Source organism: Castor canadensis, chromosome 11 (assembly GCF_047511655.1).
Source record: "Castor canadensis chromosome 11, mCasCan1.hap1v2, whole genome shotgun sequence".
NCBI classification, from domain to species: domain Eukaryota; kingdom Metazoa; phylum Chordata; class Mammalia; order Rodentia; family Castoridae; genus Castor; species Castor canadensis.
In genome coordinates this window covers 16,669,718-16,681,498 of record NC_133396.1, presented here as the reverse complement: position 1 = coordinate 16,681,498, position 11,781 = coordinate 16,669,718, and the positions used below count along the sequence as shown (strand labels likewise).

Sequence of the window (11,781 nt, the reverse complement as noted above, 5' to 3'; positions counted from 1 at the left end):
GTGTCCACCATGTGTCCCCCAACTGTTTATCTTCCCTTCTGGCCCAGTGGGGCTGGAGACAAGTGTTTGTCTAGAAAGTGGACCGAAGGAGAAAGATGCCAAGGGAAGCAGGTGGGGTGGGGAGGGGCAGGTAGAGCAGGCCCTGGATAGGCCAGTGAAGGAGAATTAAGTCTTCAGGGCAAGGGACAGTGGAAAGGCAGATTCTTGTCCAAATCTGAGAGATCAGAGTCCAGGGGATGGGTAGAAAAGTGACACCCAGAGGCAGTGTGGCTGAGAAGGTAGGAGGGGGCAGAATAGATTTATCTATAGTCAACCTGTGTACAAACAGCTTCCTGGAGAGGGCTAAGGTGAAAACAGGAGACTCCTGCTCAATGGAACAACAGCCGTGCTGAAGCCACACGATTCAGCTCTGGTAATATCTGAACTGTTTCAGCCAGCAGCCTCTGGCCAGTACTAATTAGGACCATGGAGCCTCGGCAGGAAGGGAAATTTCCTAACCACTACCCACAAAAAAAGAAAAAAATGACATTTTTCTTAGAAACACAAAACATCAGTGTACTGACAATTCAAAGCAAGAGACAGAAAATCAATTCTAAAACAAGTTTTAAATGTATGTAATATAGTTAATGTGTGTATATATACACACATATAATTTAGTTCTGCACTAAAGCCAGGCTATCATGGTGGGAAGAAGGTACAAAAAATCATGTGGAAACCCTGAGGGCAGGGTCCATGCACTTGAGAGAAGGAGTTAAATAAGCAGTGTCCAGGGAAAGGGTTCCGCAGGTTAAGCCATCTGCCCCCTGTCCTCTGAACTGTTAACAAGCTGCTCAGAACTCTAAATCCTCAAATGTGGAGGGGCATTAACCTGACAGCTACAGCAGCCACTGCGAGGAAATGACTGATAGAGGGGTAGTTAACACCAAATGGTGTTCCAATGGATGGAGAAAACCTAGACCAAGAAGCCTGACCCTGCAGCAGAGCTTGCATGTGCCCCAGGATGGCTCCCAAGTGCACAAATGCAAGTAGAAACCCAGCACATGTGCCGGGCAGGAAACTCGAGCTAAGCTCCCGTTGAATTAGGGTGAATACTACACTCTGATGGCCAAGATCCTAGCTGTGTGTACATGAGACCCACACCCTGCTGAACTGTCACTCAGTCCTGGGAAAAACTGGCTTAAGGAACAGAAACAAGAGCTTCATTATGTGAGAACTATAGCCCAGCTCCCGTTCCAAATCCGGACAGGATCCCTCTTTCCTTCCCCCTCAGAGCAGCCTCCACTCTGTCAACATGGCTTTTTTTTTTTTTTTCAGTACTGGGGTTTGAACTCAGGGCTTACACCTTGAGCCACTCCACCAGCCTTTTTGTGTGTGTGTGTGTGTGTGATGGGTTCTTTCAAGAGAAAGAGAGAGAGAGAGTGTGTGTGTGTGTGTTGGGTTTTTTCGTGATAGGGTCTCACAGAGTTTGTCCAGGGCTAGCTTTGTGATCCTCCATCTCTGCCTCCTAAGTAGGTAGGATTACAAGTGGCAACATGGCTATTCTGAAGGACAGTCAGAAGGTCAGATTCCAGCCACACTGTCATAGTAGGGAAGTGACACTAGCTCTGGGGTAAACATGGACAAGGAATACCCACAGTTGGAGCCTTCTTGCTCACCTAAGGCAGAAGGACTACCAGCAATGCTGCCCTTTCCCTTGGCCTATTAAATTAAACCTTTTTCAAACTCAGCTTAAAATCCCAACCTTTCTGCTCAGGCACCAACAGTGTCTGTGTGCTAGGCACACAGCTGGGACAGGCTGAGCTGCCTCAGTCCAAGGCAGCTCCAGAACAGGGAGATCCAGACTGGAATGAAGACAGGAGCTAGGTGCTGGGCCCATTTTCTTTTCAGTTTCATCTGGTAGTCCCTGTTTTGTCTTTCCCTACAAGATGACATGTAACAGTGCCTTGCCCTTGATTGCTGGCCTTGGCTCACTGAGGAGCATCCTCCAACAGAACTGAGAGGCCCTCACTCAGCTTAATGTAAGGGTCAGGGATCTGCAGTCAGCATGCTCCCTGGCCTATATTCCTCTCCCTTGGAATCTCTGAATTGCATCTTTCCAGTGCTTTCTTTGTTGCCAGTGACAACACATATTCCTTTATCTCTAGAAGGTAGTATAGTCTTTTTCAGTGTCTAGCAGGCAATCCTGTAGTAGTTCTATTTGCCTAATTTCAAAACTTCCTAACATGGGGGGAGGCAGTGGGAGTAATGTCATAAAACAGCATATAGCCAATCTGCCAGCTGGCTTGTAGGCCCCACAGCCCAGCCCAACAGGACTCACTGATTTCTCTCCAGGTAAGGAACCGCCTTAGTTGCTTTAAGAGGAACACTCAGAGATAGCCACTCCCCAAACACAGAGTCCCAGAGCACAACGTTGGACAACACTAACTGGCTCTGGGCAGGTTTTCTGCTTTCTGCTTGTGGTGGGGGAGGGGAGGCTTTGACCCTAAAATCCCTTTGTTCAAGTCCTTTTAGGACCTCAAAGGGAAATAAAATAAAAGTTGTGTCACTACTTAGCATGTTTCAAAAGGAAATGGGACACACTGCATACTGAATGTGGCAGGCGGAGGCAGGGAGAGGGAAAGAGAGGCTTTTATGTTCGTGTGTAGCATATGTAACCATCAGGCACCAGACTGAAACGCTATTCAGTAACACTGAAGGGTTCATCATGAGGGCATCCACTGGCAGAGCTGGGTGAGCTTCTCCAGTGCTGACACAAGATTGGAGATCTGGGCTATATACCATGTTCAAGCCCAAAGACGGAGGCCAGGCCAATATTCTGAACTTTCAGTTTAAAAGAAACAGTCACTAAAACCCATTCTTGTTTCCTTGAGAAAATAAATATTTTTCAGGTGGTTAAGCTGAAGTTCAGGCTGGGGAGAGGGCAGAAAATGGGGCCAATACTGTAGATGAGTGCTATGGTTCTCTTCTCCAGTCAGGGCATCAGGGCCCTCACTACATCTGTGTCATATATATGGTCACTCACTCCCCTTTCCCATCCCAGGGATACCCAAGCTGCCCCTTTCTTAAAGATGATACAATTTGTTCCCATGTTATCTATAAGCCTCCACTGGTCCCAAGACTTACAGTGGAGGCAGGCTTAAATTCCTGTTTTCTATCTTACAGTCACATTTAGAAAATGTCCAATTAAGCCATGCAGTCACAGGATAGCTGTATGTTCAGAACCAGCTTTTTATCAGTAAGAGGAAGTCCAAGCCCTGGGCCACTGCTGCAGGACAGGCAAGTGGACAAGCTTGCCTTTCAGCGTCGCCGGAAGGCCCGGGATATTCTCCAGGCATTCGGCTCTTCATAGCGGTTGTACAGGGGTTCAAGACGCTGCTGTTTCTTCTGTTTGCTTAGCTTGGTTGGGTCAGAGACCTTGAAGAAGGCTGGGGCAAACTCCACAAGCCACCGAGGGTCAATGGTGGTGACTTCACGCATATACTCCTTTGTGGTCAGCACCAGCTCATGGTACACTACCCTAAGGGCAACAGAAATAGGACTTAAACCTTGGATCAGGTTCCATTCCACAGCCAACCTGGTCCCCTGTGGACCTCAGCTGAGTGAACATTTTTCCCTCTCACCTTACCTGCCTGACCCTTAGGACAACTATGGTCTGTTTAAGACAGTCACATCCCAATAGTAAGAGCTACACCCTCTAACACAAGGAAGCTTGCAGGGAAATGTTTTAGTCCTGGCTCTGGCTTAAACTAGTTAAAGGACATGGAGCCAGACCGTCGTTTCTCAGGAACTGTTTCTTGCTCTGAGAAGTAAGAGGGTAGTTTTTCAGATGATTTCCACAGAATTCTAGAGTCCTGAAGAGGACTCAAAGCTATCATGAAGGGACAGCAAAGGCCAGGCAGGCCCAGCTTCAACCCACTTTCTACTGTGAAAGGAAGCAGTGGTTTTAAGTTAGTTTTATATTAGAGTTATCCCTAAGAGTCCCAATCTTTTTTTACATGCTACTTGAATTATTTTTTTTTTAATTATTTATTTATTTTTGCAGTACTGGGGCTTGAACTCAGGACTACACCTTGAGCACTCCACCAGTCCTTTTTTGTAAGTTTTTTTTTTTGAGATGGACTCTCGCAAACTGTTTGCCCAGGCTGGCCTGAAACCATGATCCTCCTGATCTCTACTTCCTGAGTAGCTAGGATTACAGACGTGACCCACTGGCCCCCGGCTTCTACTTAAAATTTTTAAATCATCTCACTAGACAATTTCTAATATCCTTTCCTAGCTCTCACCCCTACTAAAAGAGTGTGACATTGTATCAGGTTTGTGTGCTCTGGAAATATAAGCAATGTTAGAAGAGGAAGTACTAAGGATGGTGGAAACACAAGCACGACATGCCAGGAATTTTTAGGTTCTCTGCTCAGAAGACCCCCTAGGCCCAGGACCTTCCACCTACCATTCCGGCTGTCTGTTGAAAAGAGCACTGGAAGGGTGGATATAGACCACCTGCTGGTCAATCAGAGTCCGGTAACCCTCCTGTGGGTCTTTCTTGGCAGCATTACGGAAGAACCCACTGCATATGGCCTTCTGTACTCGGACCGTGGACTTGCCACAGGAGACCACATCCAGCTTGTGTCTATCATGAGAATAAGAGTAAAGACATGAACCTGTTCCACTCTCAGGGAAGCTATCTTCCAGATTGACAGTGCCCAATGCCTCTATCTTGAGGCCCTCAGAGTAGACATCAGGGTCTTCCTTCCAGCCTTAAGTGCATTACAGGGGTTGCTCTATACAGTGGATAAGATGGAGGCACTAAAAGCCAGACACTTCAGTTAGGCAAGAATTCAACGCCAGACTGACAATGTTCCGGAGGCTTGTAAACAAAGCATTTTTCAACTAACAAATCATCTTCCTCTTAGGCACTTTCTGAAGTGATTCTTAGCCGCATCTGTACCTGAGGAGAAGGACTATAACAAAGATGGAAATGCTGGAGGAAAAGGATCCTGGGAGGAGCAAGAATATAGGTGCCTACAGCTTCATAGGTACATGCAGAGGTGAAGACATGACACTCAAGGAGGTTCAACCCAAACAGGGAAGTTGCTACATTCCCGGCTTACCTATCCATTATGCCTAGCATCTGCTTCCGAATGTCCTGGGCCCGGCGCAGGGAGCGAGCCTGGATGAAGTTTTCATAGCACCATGGGTTGGAGAATTTGTTGTTCTTCCACGAGTTGTACACTGCCAGAAGGGTGAGATGGTCTCCTTCAGTCTGGTGGAATTTAGCCTTCTTCTGATCTGCAAGGGCTTGCTTATCCTGCCAAGCAGTGCAACAGATCAGAAATGCCAGAAATGGCAGATCATTCCCCACCTAACAGCTACTAAATGAACATCCTAGAGAACCCTATGAGGCCTTGTCAAAAGTGCCCCACTCTAAGCATCACAGTGGCAACAGGCTGATTTCACCATACCCCTGTCTGAGCATGAGGCTGAACTCCCTACCTTGGGCCTGTAGAAGACATTCTGCACAGACAGCATGGACACGATTGTCAGCATTTCCTCACTGCAGCCCAAATGCACAGACATGATGAGCATTTTGCAGAGCATTGGCTCCAGAGGGAACTCTGCCATCTAGAGGAAGAAAAAGAAACTGCACTGCATTCCTGTGGAAAACGTGGACTGGCCAGGGCAAGACACGGGTCAAAGGGGCAACAGACCATAGATGTTCCTTGTCATCATGATGATGAGGGGTACCTCTCTCCTCCAGAAAAATTCTATTTTCTTCCCTGAATAAACCCCAATGTTCTTAAGTGGCTAAGAACATAACTACTGCCAGACATGGTGTAATCACAGCACTGAGGAGGTGAAGGGAAAAGGATCATGAGTTTGAGGCCAGCCTGGACTACACAGCAAGTTCCAGGTCCAACTGGGCTACATAGTGAGACCTAAGACCTTTTCTAAAAGGAAAAAAAAAGCTAGTGGTGGCAGCTACTCCATAGGATAGGAGGTCTAGGCCAGTCTGGGCAAAGTTAGCAGGAGACCCTATCATTTTGTTTGTTTGTTTGTTTGTTTTGGTGTATTGGGGTTTGAATTCAGGACTTCATACTTGCTAGGAAGATGCTCTACCATGTGAGCCACTCTGCCAGCCCTTTTTTGTGTTGGGTATTTTTTTTTTTCTTTGGTAGTACTGAGGTTTGAACTCAGGGCCTTCACCTTGAGCCTCTCCACCAGCCTTTTTTTTGTGAGGGGTTTTTTTTGAGATAGGGTCTCACAAACTATTTGCCCAGGCTAGGTTCAAACCACGATTCTCCTGATTGCTGCCTCCTGAGTAGCTAGCAGGCGTGAGCCACCAGCACACAGCTGTGTTGGGTATTTTTGAGATAGGGTCTCATAAACTAAGTATTTGCCCAGGCTGGCTTCAAACCTCAATCTTTCTGGAGGAATATGGATGGAACTGAAAATTATCATGTTAAGTGAAATAAGCCAGACTGAGCAAGACAAATATTGCATATTCTCTCTCATTACGGATTCTAGACCTAAAAAAAAAAAAGTAAAAAAGCGGGGACTAGTAGGAGGTGGGACCTAGCAGGAAGGACAGACTGAAAGGAGAGGGGTGAGGATGAAGGGTGTGTGTGTGTGTGTGAATATTATGTAAACACTTCATACACATGTATAAAAACAGAATAATGAAACTCATTAAAAATTGTTTTAGGGCTTGGGGTTGTGGCTCAAATGGTAAAGCACTTGCCTCACAAGTACAAGGCTCTGAGCTCAAACCCCAGCACCCATCCCAAAAATAACAATAGAGGGATAAATCTGATCAGAGTACACTATATGCATGTACGGAAACATCACAATGAAACCCATTTGTATAATTAATATATGCTAAGAGAAAAAACGTAAATAAAACATTATTTACGTTTTTAAAAAAAGCCAAAAATAAATTAATAAAATAAAGACTAGACTAATATATCCTGAATAAAACGAACTGTGAATAAAAGCTCATTTTTCTATAAAGAAGAAATATTTCAAATGGTAGTAGAATATTTAGGTCAAAAAAAACCCATCTAGCCAAGGGAGCACATCTATAATCTTGGCATTCGTGAGGCAAGGGGAATCAAGAGTTCTAGGCTAGTCTGTGCTACATATTGAGATCCTGTCTCAAAAACAGAAAGCATCTAGAATCCCATTCAAAGCTTCTCCAGGACTTCAAAGCTTACATATGCAGAACAGAAGAAGGGGGAAGGAATCGTCTCAAAAGTACCACAAATTGTATCAGTCCCTTACCCTTCGACCCAGGCGAGTGAGCAGGCCCTCATCATCCAGAGCCCCCAGTGTGTACAGCTGCTCCATGGCTGTGATCAAGGTTTCCATGGGCGGAGCATCCATGAAGTCAAAGGAGAGCAGGTCATTGATGCCCATGGCCTAGAGCAGAGAAGAAAGCAAGTGATGGCAAGACTAGCCTTGCCAGTGTTAACACGGAGGGGACTTGTCACTTCAGTGAGCGCCACCAGTGAAAGCAGCAGTAATCTCCAGACTAAGCCACACAAATGCAGACTATTCAAAAGCATTGAAACTTCTAAAAACATTGCCTCAAGGGCTGGGGACATGGCTCAAGGGGTAGAACACCTGCCTAGCAAGCACAAGCCACTAATTTCAAACCCCAGTACTGTAAAAACAAACAAACAACAACAAAACCCCTCACAATGACAGCATATACAACTCAACAAAAAGAGAAATACCCTAACTAAAAAAATGGCTAAGGACTTAAATAGAGATTTCACCAAAGAAGACATATATATGACCAAAAAGCTGTATTTTCCCAGTAAGTAGGGAAATTGCAAATAAAACCACAATAAGGTGCTTGAGAAGTAGCTCAGTGATAAGAGTACTAGCCTACCATGGACAAGGAAGGCCCTGGGTTCAATCCCCAGCGCTGCAAAAATAAACAAACAAAAACAGAGTAAGACATTACCTACACTAGTAGGGCTTTAATTAAAAATAAGACAAAACAGAAAATAAGTGTTGATAAGGCAAGGAGAGATAGGCAATCTCTTAAGATTGCTGGTAGGAATGTAAAATGGTGCAGTAGCTATAGAAAGCAAGCTGGTGGTTTTAAAAGTTAAACATAGAATTACCAAATGACCCAGCCATTATACCTCTAGGAATATACCCAGAATTGAAAGCAGGGTCTCAAACAGATATTTTTATACTAAAGTTCACAGTAACATTACTCACTACACCCAAAAGGTGGGAACACTCTAAATAACCATCAACAGATGGACGGGGAAAAAATGTGGTATATACTGCAATAGAATATTATTCACTCTTAAAAAATGAAATTCTGGCATATATTACATGTAAAAGCCTTGAAAGCATTATGCCAAGTGAGATAAGCCAGATACTAAAGGACAAATACTGTATGATTCCACTTATATGTGATACATAGAATAGGCAAATTTATAGATCCAGAATGTAGAGCAGTGATTACTGAAGGCTGATGGAAAGAAAGGGGAGTTGTTCAATGAGTACAATTTCTGTTTGAGATGATGAAAAGGATAGTGGTGTTTGTTGTACAGCATTGTGAATGTATTTTAAAAAGGTTATAATGAGCCAAGTCCTGGTGGCTCACACCTGTATCTAGTTACTTGGGAGGTTGAGATCAGCCCAGGCAAATACTCCTCAAGACCCCATCTCCAAAATAACCAGAGCAGAAAGGATTGAAGGTGTGGCTCAAGCAGAGATGAGAGCATCTATCTATTTTGCAAGCATGAAACCCTGAGTTCAAACCTCAGTTCCATCAAAAATAAAAAAGGTTACAGCAGCTGGGCTCCAGCACTTTGGAGGTAGAGGCAGGAAGATTTTCAGTTTGAGGCCAGTCTGGGTTACATAGCCTTGCCTTTCTCCTCACCAAAAAAAAAAAAAAGATTATAATGGCAGTATAGCTCAATAGCCAACACCAAAAAAAAAAAAGAAGAAGAGGTTACAATAGTAAATTTTTACAAGAATATATATTTTAAAATAATAACAACAAACACCACTACTACTACTACGCCACTTTGCCCTGTCTCTTGCACACATCACTCTACTGCACATCGGTGAAATACCAGGTCCTTACCACGTTAGGCAGTAGGGACATAAAGATCACTCAGTATGGCCCTTGCTCTCAAGAGTTCATAATGGGTGAGAATTCGTTCACAAAACCACAACACAGTGTGATCGACCTGCCTGGCACAGAACAGGTGGTCAATGCATTTGTCAGCTAATCTGATGAATAAGGAGTGACTAAATGTATAAAGGGTGATGTGGTAGGACCTAAGCTTTTTATTTCTTTCTCACAAAGTGATTGTGACCATAAACACAGCAGGTGTTCAATAAATGTTTACTGCGTGAATAATAACTGTGAGGAATTATGTTAGCAATCATTAAGCCCTGTGCCAAGAGCCTTCACCTGCATTATTCCACTCATCTTTATATCAGATGCTGTTAGCAGTTCCTTTTTTTGCGACAAGATCACAAAGCAGAGGGCACAGCAAATAAACCTGCCCAAGGTCACACAGCCCAGAGCAAAAGTCTGAGCACAGATGCCACTCTGCTGGCACGACAGAGCTGGGAGCAGGCTTTTTTCCTGAAGTTCTGTTTCAGCCTCTCTTACAGGGAATGAATAATAAATGACAAGAGAGCACTCTGCACCAGTAAAGTGCCAGGGCTCCAGGGCAGTATTGGCATCAGGGGAAAAGCCATCAGCTGGGAAGTTACTCATTCAGCTCCCCTGCCAAAAGAGAATGAACATCCTCACTGGGGACCTGAGAGGAAGAGCAATGATTTAGAAGGAAAACCAACCCTCCCAGAGGGCCAATCTAAAATCCATTCTGACAGTTCCCTTGCAAAATTTTTGGGCAGGGAGTTTTTCCCTCTTTCTGAAAAAGCAGAATAGACTCTGAAAGCTACCGTGGCTAGGGATAAGTGTGTTTGTTCCACCGTTTGGTACTGACTATATTTTTCTAATTTCTTTTTAGAAAGTGCTCCTAACTAAAACCTATTACACCCAAATATCCTGCTGGTAATTATGGTAAGAAACAAATGTGTGTTCACAGCAGATATGCCAACTTCACCCCAGACCTGCCGTGGGGAGACTGTTATCACGGCCACTGCATTTCACTCAAAGGGACGGGTTCTATGAGGTTACTCAAGTATTTAACAAGGTTCATACAGCTGAGATTCATTTATGAAAACCATGGATTAGACTGTTCCACAACCCATTCTAACAAGACAGTGATTTCTACCTTGAGGGACAGCACTGTGCTCGCTAAGTTGGTTCTCTGGATTTCCGGCACATTGGTGGTCAACATTTCATCTCGGTAGGCACGCTCCGTGTACAGCCTGTAACACTTCCCTGGGCCAGTTCTCCCAGCTCTGCCAGCTCGTTGCTTAGCTTGAGCCTAGAGGGTGGGCATATGAAAGCAACATAGCTGTTAAACACTGCTTAACAGCTTTACCCAGGAAATCTGTTGTGGAGGGGCACTTAGCAACTAGCAAAATCAGAAACAGAGTTTTTTCACTTCCTTTAGGACTATTTCTAAGACTACCAATGCTGTACACTCAGCACTTCAGGGAAGTTTGTTCAAGGGAGGCAAATACAAGTAAAGTGACAGGAAGAAATAGAGAAAGCATTAAAAAATGACAAACACCATCACCACAGTTATGAGCAAAAATGTAAATGAACTAAATAAATTATGTCAATCACACCAATGATGACTTTGTAGCCATTTTTAAAATCGAGTTTACAGCATTCCATGACAGAAGAAAATAACTCACATCTCACATTAAGTGAAAAGAGCAAGTTACAAAATAATACCAATACTAATTTCATAAAGCTTTTTATATGCATATGTAAACTACAGAATGAGATGAGTGGAGAAAATACCCTAAAATGTTAACAGTGGCTAACTCTGAGGGTGCCTTGAAGATGAGTTCTATTTTCTTCTTCTCTGTGGTACTGAGGTTTGAATTCAGGGTCTACATCTTGAGTCACTCCACCAGTCCTTTTTTATGATGGGTTTTTTTGAGATACGGTCTCAAGAACTATTTGCCTGGGCTGGCTTTGAACTGCGATCCTCCTGATCTCTGCCTCCTGAGTGGCTAGGATTACAGGTGTGGTCCACCAGCACCCGGCTGAGATCTATTTTCTCGAAGATAGTACTCTGGGGCTGGCAGACTTGCTCAAGTGGTAAGAGTGCCTGCCTAGCAGGAGTGTGGCCTGAGTTTAAACGCCAGTACCACAAAAAAAAAAAAAAAAAAAAAAAAGAAAAAAAAAGGCCATTTTCTGAAAAACCATTTGTTGTACAAATACCAATATTTATAAAGTGTTACACCAGCTCCAAAGAACAGAGCACAACAGGACAAGGAACCACACAAATCTGGCTAGCACTCACACAGTGGCAGGACTTCACAGCATTACACAGACGCCTCTCCAAATCAGGAAAGACAAGTGTCACAGATTTTTTGATCACTGCAAGAGTTGCACACTGTCCCAAGAAGTTGTACAGAGCACACGTGCTCAAGCCAGACTGTCTAGGCTCAAATCCTGGCTCTATCAGCTTCCCTTAATCTTTTAGTGCCCCAGTCCTCTCATCTGTGAAATGAGAATGGTATCTACCACACAGACTGCTGTGAGAATGCACTGAGTTCATGTACATCTAGGACAGTACCTGGAACTTAGTAAATACCTTTTAAGTGTCAGCTATTATTACCCAAGTTTCAAAATAAAAATAGCTTTGTGTTTTCTACAGC

The 11,781-nt window shown here is 44.1% G+C and overlaps 1 protein-coding gene across 2 annotated transcripts in view; it reads right to left on the bottom strand.

The window, feature by feature from the left end:
• Positions 1-2,854: 2,854 nt before the first annotated feature.
• Positions 2,855-11,781, bottom strand: part of Dhx8 (DEAH-box helicase 8) — a 30,665-nt gene continuing 21,738 nt past the window's right edge. For both annotated transcript variants that reach the window (XM_020157692.2, XM_074045492.1), the window contains exons 18-23: positions 10,275-10,430; positions 7,276-7,413; positions 5,491-5,619; positions 5,109-5,305; positions 4,448-4,627; positions 2,855-3,517 (exon numbers count right to left, since the gene is read on the bottom strand). In XM_020157692.2, coding sequence (XP_020013281.2) covers positions 3,298-3,517; positions 4,448-4,627; positions 5,109-5,305; positions 5,491-5,619; positions 7,276-7,413; positions 10,275-10,430 — 1,020 coding nt within the window. In that variant the 3' untranslated portion in view covers positions 2,855-3,297. The remainder of the gene's footprint in view (positions 3,518-4,447; positions 4,628-5,108; positions 5,306-5,490; positions 5,620-7,275; positions 7,414-10,274; positions 10,431-11,781) is intronic.